Source organism: Dermacentor andersoni, chromosome 9 (genome assembly GCF_023375885.2).
Source record: "Dermacentor andersoni chromosome 9, qqDerAnde1_hic_scaffold, whole genome shotgun sequence".
NCBI classification, from domain to species: Eukaryota; Metazoa; Arthropoda; class Arachnida; order Ixodida; family Ixodidae; genus Dermacentor; species Dermacentor andersoni.
Genome location: NC_092822.1, coordinates 97,379,423 through 97,398,012, shown reverse-complemented (window position 1 = coordinate 97,398,012; position 18,590 = coordinate 97,379,423). Strand labels below are relative to the sequence as shown.

The 18,590-nt window shown below is 48.9% G+C and overlaps 1 protein-coding gene across 1 annotated transcript in view; it reads right to left on the bottom strand.

Moving 5' to 3' along the window:
* LOC129380237 (uncharacterized) overlaps positions 1–18,590 on the bottom strand; it is a 116,262-nt gene that overhangs the window by 16,279 nt on the left and 81,393 nt on the right. The window contains exon 12 of the mRNA XM_072284574.1: positions 11,885–11,994. Coding sequence (XP_072140675.1) covers positions 11,888–11,994 — 107 coding nt within the window. The 3' untranslated portion in view covers positions 11,885–11,887. The remainder of the gene's footprint in view (positions 1–11,884; positions 11,995–18,590) is intronic.

The following is an 18,590-nucleotide window of genomic DNA, read 5'->3' as shown; positions in this document are numbered from 1 at the left end:
CTTTGGCGTCCCCTTTCTTATGGATTAGGATTATGTTAGCGTTCTTCCAAGATTCCGGTACGCTCGAGGTTATGAGGCATTGCGTATACAGGGTGGCCAGTTTCTCTAGAACAATCTGACCACCATCCTTCAACAAATCTGCTGTTAACTGATCCTCCCCAGCTGCCTTCGCCCTTTGCATAGCTCCTAAGGCTTTCTTTACTTCTTCTGGCGTTACCTGTGGGATTTCGAATTCCTCTAGGCTATTCTCTCTTCCACTATCGCCGTGGGTGCCACTAGTACTGTATAAATCTCTATAGAACTCCTCAGCCACTTGAACTGTCTCATCCATATTAGTAACGATATTGCCGGCTTTGTCTCTTAACGCACACATCTGATTCTTGCCTATTCCTAGTTTCTTCTTCACTGTTATTAGGCTTCCTCCGTTCCTGAGAGATTGTTCAATTCTATCCATATTATAGTTCCTGATGTCCGCTGTCTGACGCTTGTTGATTAACTTAGAAAGTTCTGCCAGTTCTATTCTAGCTGTAGGATTAGAGGCTTTCATACATTGGCGTTTCTTGATCAGATCTTTCGTCTCCTGCGATAGCTTACTTGTTTCCTGTCTAACGGCGTTACCACCGACTTCTATTGCTCACTCCTTAAAATGATGCCCATGAGATTGTCGTTCATTGCTTCAACACTAAGGTCCTCTTCCTGAGTTAAAGCCGAATACCTGTTCTGTAGTTTGATCCGGAATTCCTCTAGTTTCCCTCTTACCGCTAACTCATTGATTGGCTTCTTGTGTACCAGTTTCTTTCGTTCCCTCCTCAAGTCTAGGCTAATTCGAGTTCTTACCATCCTGTGGTCACTGCAGTGTACCTTGCCGAGCACGTCTACATCTTGAATGATGCCAGGGTTCGCGCAGAGTATGAAGTCGATTTCATTTCTAGTCTCACCATTCGGGCTCCTCCACGTCCACTTTCGACTAACCCGCTTGCGGAAAAAGGTATTTATTATCCGCATATTATTCTGTTCTGCAAACTCTACTAATAATTCTCCTCTGCTATTCCTGGAGCCTATGCCATATTCCCCCACTGACTTGTCTCCAGCCTGCTTCTTGCCTACCCTGGCATTGAAGTCGCCCATCAGTATAGTGTATTTTGTTTTGACTTTACCCATCGCCGATTCTACGTCTTCATAAAAGCTTACGACTTCCTGGTCATCATGACTAGATGTAGGAGCGTAGACCTGTACAACCTTCATTTTGTATTTCTTATTAAGTTTCACAACAAGACATGCCACCCTCTCGTTAATGCTATACAATTCCTGTATGTTACCAGCTATTTCCTTATTAATCAGGAATCCGACTCCTAGTTCTCGTCTCTTCGCTAAGCCCCGGTAACACAGTACATGCCCGCTTTTTAGCACTGTATATGCTTCTTTTGTCCTCCTAACCTCACTGAGCCCTATTATACCCCATTTACTACCCTCTAATTCCTCCAATAACACTGCTAGACTCGCCTCACTAGGTAGCGTTCTAACGTTAATTGTTGCCAGGTTCAGATTCCAATGGCGGCCTGTCCGGAGCCAGGTATTCTTAGCACCCTCTGCAGCGTCACAGATCTGACCGCCGCAGTGGTCAGTTGCTTCGCGGCTGCTGGGGACTGAGGGCCGGGGTTCGATTGTTGTATTCATTGTTGTATTCACTAGGTACAGGTTAATTGAAACCGTAAAGAGAGAACTAGGAGCCACTAAAAAGAAAGTTGCGAGAAAGAGAGACAGTGAATTGGATGCAAAGAATGGAAACAAAAATCACCATGGAGGTTTATAAGAATGAGAACAAAATAAGAAGGAAATGTGTATGTGATAATTCCAAGGAGAGTGCCTTGCTATTTGACGCCAACTCTGCTTACTTGAGGACGAAAACATACTTTAGCTAATAATCGGAAGAAGATGAGGCATGTGTATGCTGCAGCGAAAATCGGGGGACAACACAGCACAACTTAATGGAAGGTGAAGGGATTCACCCAGTGAGAAGCGTTGGTAACCTACACCTTCCCGAAGCGCATGGCTTTAAAGTGGAAGAAAATATCAACCGGTGAGCAGTCGAGATAAGAAAGAGCCGTTTGGAGTAATGGTGTAAAAAAACAGCAGTGAAGAGCTTGATCCGACCGGATCTCTTAGTCATTGGTAAAGGTACACAGTAGAAATTTCAGAAAACAGAAAAGATTGAGGAGATGTATGATAAATACTAGATAAAAACACTATATCGTAAGTGATTAGATGAGGCAGGCCGAGGGACTATTTGTCACCGACTCGTTTCGGAGGCGACGCCATTAAATAACCATCCCATAAAGCAAAGCTCCTCTAGCGCGATCGCTTATATTTTAGAATCCACACTACCCCTCCAGAGCCCTGCTTTACCATGGCTGTGTAGAGAAAGAAGACAATACTCAATCATGCACGTGTCGAGTGCACAGATGACGCTGTTGTATCGCTGCGGTTGACGCAATTGAAGCCAGATTGAGCTCGGCCTTAGTTCGGTGTTCAGAGAGGCGTTGTGCGGCAGTACGTTTATCGAGTAAGACGGGAGTGGTCGCATTTCAGTGAGCTCACACCGTTTTGTAAATATATATCAGTATATTAAGCATGTGCTAAAGAGGAGTCATACAGCTTGCAATTACGCAATTCGTTTGGCTAAATTTTAAGCTTTCTCGGGTTTGCTGCACCCTCGTTCAGCAAGAAATTGCATGCGAAGGAACCAAAAATAGCGGGAAACAACTCGGCCAGCAAGATGGATGGATCCCATGTTGCTTCCATTACTTCTGATCGCTGCAGGCCCGCTCCAACCAGAGAGCGAACACTATTGCAAGAACACAACATGGAACCGCTACCTGCTCGATCTTCAGTTACGCATGTGCGCTTCCTGTAGCGCGAATCAAGGTAATATACTTTCCTTTATTATCGTTGTGTGGAGGAAGGAAGTCATTACTCGATCATCCCGCAACGCATATTGCAGTCGGAGCTAGATTTAGCCTGCCCGATTGTATTCAGAGAGGCGGTATGTTTGTCGCTCGGAGCAGCAGTGACCGCATCTGGGCGAACTAGGCACGGTATGGGAGGCACAATTACTCGAGTTTAAACCGTCACTCGTCAGTAGGCGTAAGCTTCAAAAGTGACGATATCGAGAACATTTTTTGGATCAAGCATTTGTCTTTCACCGATGGCGATATTGCAAAACATTGGCGAGATCAGCTACTGAAACGATAAATTGTGCCTTTAAAACTATATATTTTACTTTTAAAAAGTGTAGTAAAACACATGCTGTAATAAAATCGGCTAAACTGGTACTTAAAAGGTATATGCCCGATTAGTACTCTAAATAGAAAACTGAATTTCTTCCTAACGCATTTTATTGCAAGTGCAACGGGAAACTTGGAAACGGATGGCCAGGGAAGCATTGCAGGTGGAATTTAAAGTGGGCTAATCGGTGCATCAGCTGCTTATCACTAGGATGCTTATCACTACGCAAATCTATACTGTGATATTTCTTGGGCTAAAATTATGTACATGGTAAAACGACGCGTGAGTTCATCAGGGAGACATAACTTTGAGAGCGTGGTGAGGCTTCCAGTTCCACCCCGCACGTCACTTGGTTTTCGACCTATCGATTACATTTCAGTGATATAAACGTAATAATCCCCCAAAAGATTCGTCAACTGAGTGTCAAGAGGCGTCGTTACCGGACACGTGCTGTTGGTAACCAGTTTTGGAGGGTAACTGAACGCGCATTCATGCATTTCTATGCAGTAAATTTTTGCGGCGAGATATTTCTGTATTGAAGACACTTTTACAAGGAAATGGCAGATGCTTGAGCGACCACGTTAACAGTTGCCTGTTCCGATTCTTCAGATAATATTCCAATAATTTAATACAATGCAGGTTGTCGAAATAATTTAAAAAAGGCCTAACCAGGTAGTTCGAGGTATGTCATATCTAAGATGCACTAAAACTTAGTGGCAGCCTCTGCACAGCATGCCTTCGTTGTCAAAATATTTTCTTGTGAAAGCATGCTGCCGTTATCTCAAATACATAGCTAGCCAGATTTTTGCATTGAAGGGCTTCGACAGCGCACAGGTTTTCAGCGTGACTATATACTGAGCGTAATCAACGGTAGGTTTGTGCATTAAAGAAATTACCTTTATCGTGGATGAAAACCTCATGTTTGACAGATGGTGATATTAGAAAACAATGGCATGATCAGTGATTGACACGACAACAATATTAGACCTGCAGTGAATGAATGTGTGGTGTTTAGTCGCGCAGGGGTGAGAGATCCAAACGATGTCAGCAATCGCATGCCTTCTTTAGAACAACACGCTACTTGAAGTTACTTTTGTGTGCGCAACCATGAATACAGGCGCTCATTCTTGTCCCCACTCTGCTGGCATGTTGGCCGTTTATTGTAGGACAATATTAATCGTAAGTTCAATCTTTATTCAAGCGTTCTTACTCCTGCCATACTTCGAACAATCATCAGCTGACAACTGTCCTTAATCGCTGGTTTTAGAGAACACGAGCAGGAGAACAGTAAGACAACCCGAAGTGAACAAAAAAGGATCAGTGTTCAACACATGCAGGAAAGTGTTCGATTTATTTCTAGCGCCGTTATCTGAAGTAATCCTGCGCTGCTGGCATCCCAGGTGTTAATTATCTTCGTGCGCCTGACCCCTAAAAGAACGTCCTGTGGATGCCCAATGTATACAGTGATGCTCATGTTTTATTAGGAGACGTATTGCGTAATGGATTCCAATAGAGATATCAAAAGCGGGGCCTGATAGGGAAGGGAAGGGAAGACGTATTGCGTAATGGATTCCATTAGAGATATCAGAGGCGGCTCCTGATAGGGAAGAGAAGGCCTGATAGGGTAGGGAAGTTCCACCTACCACACCAGGGAACTCGTCAATATATTACGTCATCTCCTATCAAACGGATGGATTTAACTTCATAAACACCGATTCCAAGACACCAGACACGGATACCGCACGACTAGCAGAATAGACCGAATCTACCTTCCCGATAAACTGAAGCGATATTGCGTGGTGGTGGTTTACCCATTTGTTTATCACTGTTTTTGTAATTTTTACAACGTTACGATGGACTCTTAGTATTGCATGTTGTTGATAGCCTAAACACTTCAAATAAAAATAAGTATACATAAGTAATTGGTGTATACCTAAGTAATTGATGTATACATAAGCTTAACATCTTTAGTTCTGTGAATAAATTTCCAATTATGAACTGAATATTGCACTAACCCTGCTCTGAAGAAACCTAGCATCAGTAGTATATGACGTCAATTCTAAAGTTAGATCAAACAGGCGTACTGTTAGCTCATTGGACGCGAGATCGGGCCATAGCTGGCAGCACCGTCGGCGCGTGAGTGTGGATGGGCAGTCAATTTGTTTTAGGTCACATGAGAGGCAAACATTTATTAGTCCTTTACAGATTGAAGAATTGCAGCCAGTGGTAGACCGAGATTGCCACGAAATGCATAGCGCATTAAAATCGCCCAGCAGAACTAAGTTGGAACATGACATGGATATTTGATAAAGAAGTGCTTCTAAAGAGTACAGTTGCTCAAGAGGAAGAGCCGTGCTTCGAAGTCTTTGTCGGACGACCTTCGTGAAGTCATCCGGAAATACCATGAGAAGTTTGAAGACCGTGAGTGCATATTTTTTGCGCTTTTGTACTTTGAAGTTCTCCGGGGTGGCGCTTCCGTGTTAAGCCTGACGTCATCGTACGTGGCAGCGCGGAAGTAGGCGGAGAGTTCCGCCGCCTTTGCCACCGCTCGCTCGCTTGCTACCGTTTCTCGACGCTCACTATGGTGCACATTGCTGGATTCCAGCCGGCCGCTTCTACTTCTACCGGAGGGAGTGGAGGTGGAGTTGTTGCTACAGCCCCACCCGCACCCGGGGCTAGTATACGAGCTGCCGCCAAGCCTTCGTCGCAAGAAACCACAGCCATGGAGTTCCAAGAGATCTCGGAAGATCGCCATGACGACCCGGCCATTATGGAAGAGGACCTTACGCAAGGGACGCCATCGGAATGTCCTCATTCCAATTGGTCTTTACACCTCAAGCGAAGAACGAAGAAGCTCGCCAGAGGAGAGCAAGTGTGCGTGGCAGACAGCGTGATCAAAGAAGCCTTCCTTTAAGAAGAGGCGACAGGTGAAGAGTTTCAGCAACCACGAAATCACGAAAGCCATCTCGACCGCCTGCGGAGGGAAAGTTGACGATTCGCATTTCATCGTGCGCTTGAGACCCGGTTCCAACATAATTATTGTTAGTACCCCAGGTCAGGAGGTCGCGGATATTGTGCGCAAGATCACGCGGATTGTGTTGGCCGGCAAGATTTACGAAGTCAACTCTTACGTTGCGGCACCGGACGGTGTGGCCTGGGACGTCATTCATGGAATCGACCCGGATACGCCGCTATGACTCACCTAATTGTGAACTGAATATTGCACTAGCCCTGCTCTGGAGAAATCTGGTATAAGTAGTATATGACGTCAATTCTAAATTGAGCGTAATTAACGGTAGGTTTATGCATTAAAGAAATTACCTTTATCGCGGATGAAAACGTCATCTTTCACCGATGGTGATATTAGAAAACAATGGCATTAGCAGCGATTGACACGACAACGCCAAGGCGTGGAAATCGTGCAGGCTCACACGCTGGGAAAGAACAAGACGGCCGTCCGTGACCACGTTCAGCTCTCACGTAGTTCTACGATACGTCTACTACTAGATACGTCTACTACTACGGAGGGGAGACGAGTGCCACCCCTACAAGCCCAGAAAACAAACCTGCTTCGTGTGCCAGCGCACGGGGCACCGGTCGGACGTTTGTCTTACCCCTAACATCAAGATCTGTCTCGCTTGCAGGACGCACGACACGACGGACGACCACGAGGGCTCGCTCAAGTGCGCCGTCTGCGGCGAAGCCCACGCCACGGGTTCTCGCGAGTACAAGCAATAGCTCAAAAATAACAGCACTACCACCAAAGAGCATCCTCCATCCGGAAGGAGGAAGGAAGACGACAATGATGGAGGAAGGCCAAGGCGAAGCCCCTTGCGGTGGTTCAGCTCGGAATCCTCGGCGAGCCGCTCAAGGTCCCGGGCCCAGTCCAGGTCAACGTCCCAGTCCCGGTCCCGATCCCCGTCCCAGTCCAGGTCCAGGTCCCGATACCGCTCGGAGTGGCCAAAGCTAGGAGAGAAGCAAGGGCACGGGCAGCCTTCTACCTCAACATCCACGTCGAAGCAGAAGAACCAATCGGGCAAGAAGAACCAAGCCAAGCCAACAACAAGGTGAACCGGAATCAGTCTAGTACCTCGTCCGCTCAAAATACCAGTGAAAATAGTAAATGCTCCCGAGAATGTACGCGCATCAAGGAAGAAAATAAAAATACCTCAAAGCTCAGGTTAACGACCTAAATCAACGCATGCAACGCTTAGAAGCGTTGCTAAGCAAAACAAGCAACACACAGGCAGGGCCGCACAGCGGAACGATAGGCCACCAGCACGCTATCTCCATTCCTCCCCCCTCATGAACCACCACGCCCTCATCGCTCCCCGGTGTGGTCTCGGCAGCGGCAGGCCAGTCAAATGTAGTCACGCTCGAAGTCATTTATGCTACACACTAAGCCATGGAGGCCTTGAAAGAAGAATACGCAAGGTTGAGTTTGGCTGGTGCAAGCGGGTCGACGACGAGAGCAGCAACCCCCGCATCACAGCGCAAAGGCGCGTAAACAACACGGGTGACGTCAGGGACCCCGACAACTGCGATGGCGGTGGCATGAACGTCAGTAACGACGGCAACTCTTCATCCAAAATCGCCGTCAGTAACTCCAACTCTTCATCCAAAATCGCCTATACCCCCCCCCCCCCCCCCCCCGACGTCATCTGCATTCAGGAGGGCGGGAAGCAGCCGATCAGGCTACGGGGTTCCTATGTAATTAAACACGCGGAATCACCGAAGGTCGTGGTTTTAGTTCACAAAGCGGTGACGGCCGTGGGACAACATAATCAACATCAGGACATTAATCACGTGCTAGTGGAAGTCCTCCCGCAGAAGAGGGGTAGACGTAGCACTTTCATCTTGAATTTGTACAGTCCGCAGAGGGCTCAGAAAGATGACTTCCGCAACATCATTTACGACAGCGTGAGAGCCGCTGGCTGCAACCAACTGGTAGTGGTGGGAGACATATGAACGCTAGACACACGACTTGGGGCTACCGACAGGACACACAAAAGGGGAGGTCGCTCCTCGATGCGGTTGACCAAATGGGCCTCAAATTTATAACCGACCTCCTCCAACCAACCCGAGTAGGCAACAGTGTAAGTCGAGACACGTTTCCGGACCTGTCATTTGTCAAAAACGTAAGGGAATACTCAAGGGCGCACCTGGGTGAAATATTGGGCAGCGATCACTACATCCATGCCGAAACTCAAGAGAACAATTGGCGAAATTCGGCTCACAGACTGGGAGGCGTTCAGGCACTACCCCGCGCCCGAAAACGTTATAACGGAGATAGCGGAATGGATGCAGCACCTCCGACACGCCCGCATCCAAACCACTAGAACCATCCAGCGCACTGTCGAGACGCCCGAAACCAGATAACTGGGTAGCGACCCCATACGACCCTGCCTCCTAAAATACGAAGGTGAACCAAGACCAGAACTGGACGATCCGATCACGGCGGAAGAGGTGTATGCCGCGGCACGAGCCTCGCAGTGCAACACTGCTCCCGGAGTTGACAAAATCACCAATGCCATGATTAGAAACCCGAGCCCGGTGCACATCCAGGACTTGACCGAATAACTAAACGAGGAACTTTGGAGGAAGGGCCACGTACCGAATGAGTGGAAACACGCGGAAATCATGATCATTCCCAAACCCGGCAAGAAGCCTGCGAACGACGCCCTGCGTCCCATCTCGCTGACTTCGTGCCTCGGCAAGCTGTACGTGAAGGTCATCGAAACTCGCCTCCACCATTACATAGAGGACGGTGACCTCTTCCCGCACACCATGCTTGGCTTCAGGCTGGAACTTTCTGCGCAAGATGCGTTCCTAATCCTAAGGTAGGAAGTTCTCAAGGGCATCCCGAAGGGAGCAGAACACCTCCTGCTCGCACTCGACCTTAAAGGGGCGTTCGATAACATCTCATTCTCAAGGGACTGAACGGGCCGGACGGCAACCATCGGTATAGGCAAGACTCGATCGGATACGATCGACGTGCCGAACAAAGGAACACCGCAATGGGCGATAGTCTCCCCGATTTTCTTCAACGTCGCGATGCCGGCGCGGACCGAAGAGCTGCGGAAGATCCCGGACCTAGGTTACGCCCTGTATGCAGACGACATCACGTTGTGAGCCACCAAGGGCTCCCTAGCGTGAAAAGAGGCGACCCTTCAAGAGGCCGCGATGGCAGTGGAGAGATCTGCGGCAGCGAGCGGGATGTGTTGCGCGCCAGAGGAGCCCGAGATGATCCGGGTGCACGGAGGAGTAATCTACAAGTCCCACGGCCTCATCGACCTCTGTCTTGAGGGCCAGAAGATCACGGAAGGCAATAAGACTAGGATTCTGGCTTTTTGGATCCAGATCAACCTGACAGCCTCCCCCCACACCATCCAAACCCTAAGGTCTGCCACCAACAAGATCTCACGGATTATCAAACGAATTCCAAGAAGCCGCAAGGGCATGCGAGAAAAGGACAGGCTTCGCCTCGTCCAGGCTCTGGTGATCAGTAGAATAACGTATAGCATGCCGTATCACTACCACTCGCTAAACTAACGCGACCAAGAGCAAGTAGATGCCATCACCAGAGGCGCGTACAAAACGGCCCTGGGTCTCCCTGTCACCACCTGTTAGTTTCGTAACGAGAAGTTAGCGGCCCTCGAGATCCACGACACCTTCGCTGAGCTGTCGGTCGCTGTTATGGCTTCGCAAAAGGCCAGACTACAGAACACGGCGGCGGGCAGAGGCATCCTCCACCGGACCGGAATGGCAACGGAGCTCCGTGCCCTTGATGGGCAACGGTCACTCCCGCCTGAGGTCAGAGGCAAGATCAAGGCGAACCCAATACCGAAACACATGAGTCATGAACTCCATGATGGACGACGCAAGAGCTCGCGTCGACAGACAGCGCCCACAATTCAAGGTTCACCCGTACGTAACATGCGAGGACGTGGCGGCTTACCCTGTAGGGGGCCTCTTCGCGGTAGCCGCCGTGAACGGCAGAGACAACTCCTTGACCCTCGCGGCCTGCGTCACGGCAGAGACCCCAGCTGCGGCTGAGACCATAGCCGCGGCGCTGGTAATAATGCAAGAAGACAGGGTAGGCAGGGAAGTTCATGTCGTTACCGACTCGCAACAGGCCTGCCGTAATTTTACCTACGGACGAACACCGCTGCTAGCGGCTCAAATTCTAGGCCCGAGGCTGCAAGAATCCCATCAAATCACGTGGACGCCAGGCCACGCGGGTCTGGAGCGGAACGAAAGGGCGAACGTCCTAGCTCCAGCGCTAATCAACTGAGCAGCGCAAGACCAATCGTCTTATCAATCCCCAGCCTTTGCTTCGTGCCCCTGCCGTCCAATTACTGCGACCGACTCGAGATCCAGCGACTCAAACGCAGGATTTATCCTCCCTCTAACAGAAAGCCCAGCACTGAAGAGGCAGTAGCTCTCCGACTTATTCAGACCAACACATTTCCAAACCTACACAGATACAATAAAATGTTCCCACATACATATCGTGGCATCTGCCCCTGGTGCGGCGATAAACGCCCTACACTCACATATCGTCGAGGTGCGGGGGCAAACCTCAACACTGAAAGACGCCTAGCACGTCATTTGAGTGTTTGGAGGTACAGCTGACCGGCCATACCCTGGCGGGACAAGAAGCTCTCTCAACATTGGACCCCGGAAGGCGACAAATTACACTAGTAACGACAAAGCAGTTGCCAGGTGACATTTTACACCACACAATTCTACTTCATTAGGACGGCAAGGAATCGAAAAGGTAAGATCAGACCGCAATAGAGAGCTATACCAACACATCTTTTGTTTGTTCTCTCGCAGCGCACAACGGTAAGGCCAGGTGAAGTAACTTCAGCACCGAAAATGTCACGGTGTAACCACGTCTCGGTAGCACCGATAATGTGAGGAGCATTAACAGCTGTCTTCTGGCATTCACATCTAAAATGCTAAGTTCATCATGCCGTATTTTCTGTCATGACTGTAGCATCCGAAGCCGACTTGGGGGAAATATGAGAACAACGAGATGAAGCCGTAGTAAGGGCGTTAGTTTTGTAATCCCAGTCATAGCGGATGTTGTCGAACACATAAACCTTATAGACACAGCGTAATCATTTGTTTCTGTAGGAGTCAGTGGAAACCCACAGTTTTCTGCGAACGCATCGCACACGAGCGGAGAAGTCCTCACCAATGTGCATGCCCGCGTTCTTAAGCTTGTGAGCATTCCTTAAAACTTAAAGTTAAAAATTATCGGACGTGTATGTCCCTGCTGAAATCTTCCAATTCGGTTGCGTCTTTCTATCTTAGGTCAACTGATCTGTATCTTTCCTGCAAAAAACAGGACTCTTCACCCCTGAATAACATGCAGCGATATAGCAGAATTTAGCGTCGCTTATTTTCAATAAAAAATGGTGCAGGATTGTGATCCCAAGTCACAGAAAACCGCGGTTGCAGTAAGACACTGCAAAAAGCAGCGCACTGAGCTACATATGGCTAGTCATACTAGTTACTAATTACACAGTTAATTAGTTACTGGGTACTAATTAACTAGTTACATATACCATACATCTAAATAGTTTCTCACCTTTCACTTTTTGAGGCCTGCTTTTATGGCTGCCACCATGTTCGAGCACACACCGTAAGCCAAATCCGCCCCGATTTTGTCGGCGTCCACGATGAAACAGATCCCCTCCACTGCGAGTCCAGTCGATAGCTATGCTTTTGCGATTTCAAGACACAACAGAAGCACCAAGGTAATGTACAGCCGCATAACACACACAGGACCAAGTGGTTGTATAGACCGCGCTTTCTGCTTACCATATTAGGAGTGCGAGAGCAGTTACTGCCGTTAATATGCATTGCATTCTGAGACTGCGGCGTGCATCCGCCGTTTCTGGAGTTTCTGCAGCGCATGGCTAGATTAGTTTAGCCTGTGGATTTTAAGTAAGCGTAGAGTTCCCGAAGTCGATCGCTTACGCATCTGCCTTTTTGCCCCACATATACCTTACTGCAAGGGAAGAGGATGAGATAAACCATGCCCATTCTGCATTCAACAAACTTGTTCTTGTGATTAAAAGAACCATGCCTTGGGGCCCTATAACGTAATACTATTCCAATATGTTCTTATTCCAATCGCCTGACGGTAAATTTGCGTAACCGCCGACGCAAGCATCGGGAGGTGACCCGCAGGGTCGTCTGAACAAACCAATCGAACGCTCTCCTCGTTTATAGGCGGTCACTTTTGTTTGCTTGAAAAACGAATAACATTGCCCACACTGAGCTGCCTGTCTTATCTAATTGGCTGACAAGAGCCGAGGAGCACGTTCAAGTGGAGAGGGTTTCGATGGGGCCGAGCCAGTGCAGTGAATATCGATAACCGGATGAAGAGCGTGGTGTCGGTGTCTGCGACTTGTCAGCTTTCCTTTACTTAGCTTGCCGTGGCTGGCCGAATATCGCGGCGGCGTGCTACGGAAGGTTAAGAATGCCGCTAAAACGGATGCTCAGCAAAGAACAGTTGGCAGAGCGAGGTGCTAAACGTGCCGAAAGTGCTCAAAAACGTTACACGCTTTATTATGCGCAAATAAACCCATGCTCTCCGGCAGGTGCGAGTAGCCAGTGCCTGAGCGATCGGCGGAAGCCAACTTCTATTGTTTACGGAACGGGGCAGCCTGCGGCTGTTCAGAAGAAAATTCAATATTGTTCGGCTCAATAATGCATCGTTAACGCGTACACGTCAATTTGACGCTGTGAGTTTTTGCGGTTTTGGGACGTCGCGCGACAAGCAGGTGAAGTGGGTGCAGTCCGAAAACTTTTGACCAATAGCCGAGGGCTCATGGCGAAAGGGCGTCGAATCAGAAGTAACTATTTTATTCTGTTCGGTCAAATCATGCATAATCAGTGTGTACACGTCATATCAGATGGGGAGCTATCGCTGTTTTTATGACGCCACGTGACAGACAGGTGAAGTCCAAAAAAGTGTTTGCCCAATCGCGGAGGGCTGATTGCAGAATTGGAAAAACTTTGGAATAGTTTTACGTTATAGCGCCTTTGGTTTTCTTACCTTGTTAAAGTGCGGGCAGGCACGCGCCAGCTGATTCCTTGCCCTGAGTTCCACGTCATTACTTGCAATATTTTTCAAACTATCTGCCGAATTGTGACCATAAGGCATGAATGCCATTTTTCATCCCCTTTCATTTGGCAGTTGCTGGCAGTTGGATGCCAGCCAGATGCGGAGGAAGACTGACAGACACGTGATAACCTGACAGATGCGGAGACGGAGCGTCTACCACTTATCGTGAACGGCAGCGGCGCGCGCTCAGACGTACGTGTGACGCAAGAAGGCGTAGCTAAATTAAGCTTTAGAATAGGGGCCCCAATAGTTTGGGGCCCCTATTCTATCTTGCGGTTGTTAGCGTCGGGGCACGCAGGAGTGAAGAGTTTTAGAATAGGGCCATGATATGGCTGGGCGTTTGCGGATAATCTCTTGCGCTGACAGCGCATGAATTAAATAAAACATACAATTTAATAAAACATGCAATTTTATAATAATAGTAATTTGGCTTTCGTGTTTCCAGGTTTAATTGAAATTTAGAGGTACTTCTGCAAGCTGCAAACAATTAGTAGCGCTTAGTTTTGAGTAACCAACATTACGCGCCTTCACTAGCCAAGCTGAGCCATGTTAAGCCTGCGAGCCGCAAAATCCACAAACGAATTCGGAGTCAGCGGCGTCTAATGAATCAATTTTCATAACACACGCTAGTTGAGAGAAAGCGATAACCGCAGTCACTTCTCCGAGCTCGCGAACTTCATGCGCTACCATGAATCGAACGCGCTTTGGTGCTAGGTTAGAGCCGTCGCTTCGATGGATGCCGGCATGTTTGTGTACGCAAATCTTTTGGGGCAACTTTCGGGGCTCTCGCTAAATCAGTGAAATAGCATGCTCGACGCCAAACTCAAACGCAGTTTGCGTCCGCGCATGCGCAGTGGCTTCGACGCTATATCTTTGGGGCCCGAAACTTTTCAGGCCCCTGCTCTAAAACTCTCTAATATTCGTACCACCTGTATGGGTAGCGTCGCATGGGGGCCATCACTAAACTAACGGCTCCCATAGGGGAGCGAGCGATTGAACTAGCGTTGAAAAAAATAGCCGTTGCTTCAGGGAATTGCACCAAAATTTGGAGGACGCCTAAGTTTCATCTTTAAGAGTGGAACGCAATAGCATTCAAAGACACTATGGTGATTTTCCTGCTCCACGGCAATTGCAGCTTATGTAACCGTAACGTTTACTGGAAAACGCTGGCGGCGAACACTCTACACGAAGGCAAACTTTGTGGTAGAAGCGCGGCCTCTTGCGTGGCTCTACACTGCTGCAATGTTACTTATACCAGCCGCACACTCTACTCCGTTTAATACATAAGGTGCAACGCTGTGGAGGCTAGAGATACTTTTTGCAGTGGCTGCGTTCGCACCTCGGAGTGTTGAACCGTTAACAGTTCGGAGATTTTAACGCGACATCGTTAAGGAGGTCGTGTCGCAGAAAAGCCGGTGTCGTCGGCGTCGGCGGCGTTGTCCGTGACCGATAAATCCCAGCAGGCACTTCATGAATAAAAACAACTTGCAAGATGGGCTGAGTGGGAATCGAACCAGGGTCTCCGGAGTGTGAGACGGAGACGCTACCACTGAGCCACAAGTTTTTTTTTCTTTATTCACAAAATGACACATACATAAAAACCCCTTGGGCTACTTGGACCAACGTGACAAGCTAAAATTTCTTGAAATTCACTAATTCATCAAGAATACCCAACCAGTCAGGCGGATCTGCCTGTACACGATATATCTCGCGTATGAAGATAATGCTTTCAACAAAGTTTTCTCGTGCTGAGCGCGCATTCACATCGGCGTGCGTTACCGCCATCCGTGTCTTCCAAAGACTATGGAGGCCCAGGAGCATTATCATGTCGTACGGAAAGCCCTGATGGCTGTCTACCGGCAGGAAATGTATACCCTGTGCTGTTATCGGCAGTTCCTTTTTAAGAGTTCTTTGCAAGACGTCCCAATAAAAAATTGCATCCCAGCACTCAATGAAAGCATGCTCAATGGTCTCCGGCTTGTTACATAGCGCACAGTTTGTCGTCCATGGTACAAATATTCCTTTGTCGGCTATCCATGTTTTGACCGGAAGAGTAGATGTATGCAATTTAAAGAAGAACGACTTTACGCTTGCTCTCACTGGCATCCTTTTAACTCTTTTTAAAACATCTTGTCCTGGGCCTCCATAGTATTTCATTCGGTACAATGACACTGGCATCATAACTTCAACTAAATCCTTGTAAAGTTTCTTTCTTGTTACTGTGCTGAGGTACTGAAGGGAAAACCGAGCTTTTAATATTCGAAGGGAGTCGACTACCTCTCGAGTTCGGCGGACGCCGAGACGCGCTCGCCGAGTCGGCACGGATCCACATCTGCTCCTCGAAGTTTTCACCCTATCAACGGAACCTTCTTCGATAGGACTCCAAACTTGTGCTAGGAAGACGTCTCAAGGTACCCACCTTCCGGTGAGACGAACTTTTCAACGTTTCTCCGCAATTAATGGAAGAACTTGGCCGGCTTAGCCAGCCGCCGGCCACTAAGCCTAGTCCTTGGCTGGACGCCACCTCGACACCACCGACGCCACGCGCGTTCGTGGGCTTCTGAAGCATGGAAATCGAGCAAGCAGCGGCGTCCGCTTCGACACTAGGCCACTGGCGCACCGTAGGGACAACGCCGCGTCAGCAACAAGCCACCACTGTGATTGTTAAATTCACAGCATGCCTGAACCTTGCTGCAATCGACGTCGGTACCCTCGGCAACGCTATCCGCTCGGCGGCAGGACTCAACACAGTGGAACGCAGCGACACGTACTTCAAAATCCGCACCACACAAAACCTGGTGGCCGTTGACACCTATCGTCGATCTGCTGCCGACAAGCTCGCGGAACTCAAGAGCATCACTATCAACGATGCAGCTTACGAGACAAACACCTACGTGGCCGCTGATCCTATGAACGCACGCGGCGTCATACATGGAATACCCACCTCGGTCTCTGACGGAGAGCTGCAGAGTATTGTGGAAGTGGAACAAGCGAAACTCTTGACAATCCGCCGAATAGGCACGTCCAACACCGTGGTGGTGACGGTTGAAGGCCCACGTTTACCCAGATTTGCCCCTATTAATCGCGTTGTCCAGCGCCTCTACCCATTTCGACACAGAAGTTCGCTGTGCTCGCACTGCTTCACGCTCGGTCACGCTACCGATGTATGCCCAAATCGTTCGACGTATTGCATGTGCCATCAATGCAGTAGAACATTTCCCAGTGCGCAAAGCATACCTACCCATGAGTGCTTCCCCTACTGCCATAATTGCGGCGGTGAACATTCGCCGACTTCAAAAGACTGCCCAGCAAGAAAAGAAGCGGACCGCGCGGCGCGTTCGCGGGCATCCAAGCACCGTCACCGACGGATACGCAACACGAAGCCCTTCCAGAATACATCAGATTTCCCTGCGTTGCCACAGGGGACACACCGTCCCCGTCACCAGGACACAAGAGTCACTATGAGTGACAAGACCCCAGACACCTCCATCGCTACTTCCAACCGGTTTTCCGTGCTTCGCCAGACGAGTCGCAGCCGGAGTCGCAGTCGCAGCCGGAGTCGCAGTCGCAGCCGCAGCCGCAACCACAGTCGCGGCCGCAACCGCAGCCGAAGTCGCAGTGCCAACCAAACCATCACAAAAAATCTCCAAATGGAAGCCCGCCGTCTAAGGCCGCCAAGCGATCTACCACTCCGGAGCCGAAACGTCCCAGAAATCACAAGAGCCAGCCAGCCTCTGATAACGGTGAGCCAGTCCGTCCAAACCTACTTACTAATTCCTCACAATCCTCACCTAACACTTCACAGTCAACCCGTTCTATTTTACGGACTCCAGTCCTTCATTACTCGTACTCTCAAGCTCTTCAGCGCCCTATGACACCATCTACAACACCATCGCACATGCCGGACCAAACAAGCATGCAGCGCCTTGAACGAGCGGTCCAGGTTTTAACGGCTAAAGTAGACAGCCTCGCGAATGAGGTTGCAGTGATTCGCACGATACAGGCTGAAATGCAATATCTAAGACAAGAAATTGCACGCACTGATGTCGTCGTTCAACAGCTAGTAGCCAACGCGCAAATATTCGCGCGTGCACAGACATCCACGCAGTCCAAGGTCGATGAGCCCTCCGGCTCGGCAAATCTGTAATATGGCAGGCCCTAATCGACCTTTAGTAATATGGCAATGGAATTGCAGGAGCCTTCGAAGGAAGAAGGCTCTCTTACAACAATTAATCTGCCGAGAAGCGCAGAAACCAGATATCATTTTAATTCAAGAAGCTTGCGGACTTATATCATTACCGGGATATGAACACTTTACCCAAGGAAGTATTACTAAGCGAGACAAAAGAGCTCCACAGGGTGTGACCGTTCCCATTACCACTGTAACATACGTGGCCAAACATATTCCAGTTATACAAATCGATACTGATTCCATAAACAATTCGACTCAGGAGCACGTTACTGTCCAATGCCGCTTCGGCAGCCGTGACGTTCTAATTATCAATGCATACTGGGTCCCAAGGCTCGACTGTCCTTCTCTGAAATCACAATATACTAGAAATAACGGTAAGGGCAGGACCGCGCAAGACAAAGGGTAGACCACTTAAGATTGTCGACTGGAACAAATTCAGGAAAATAAGGGAGGAGGCCGATGACATGACACAAGGTATTGAGGAATGGACCGAAAAACTAAAGGAAGATGTGGCGGCAGCTACGAAAACGGTCACGCCGGAGGCGCATCTAGAGAACGTAGACAGTAAGCTTCTACACATGTGGGAAGCTAAGGCAGGGTTGCAACGGAGATGGAAAAAACAAAAACACAACCGGACGCTTCGTAGAAAGATAGCCAAATTGAACAGGGACATAGAAAAGTACGCCCAGCAGCTATGCAAACAACAGTGGGAGGAAAAATGCAACAACATGGACAGTCAGATAGGAATGGCAAAAACGTGGAACATCCTTTGATATTTGTTAGACCCGGACGGGACAAAGTCGGCACATAAGCAAAATATAAATCGGCTAATACAAACGTACCGAGGGACAGAGCAGGACTTCCTCAAGGAAATCGAGAAAAGGTACATCTCGCAAGCGCTGCCCGTCATACACCCTGACTACACAGGGCAGGTAAATGACGAATTAGACAGCAAAATCGGCGAGTCAG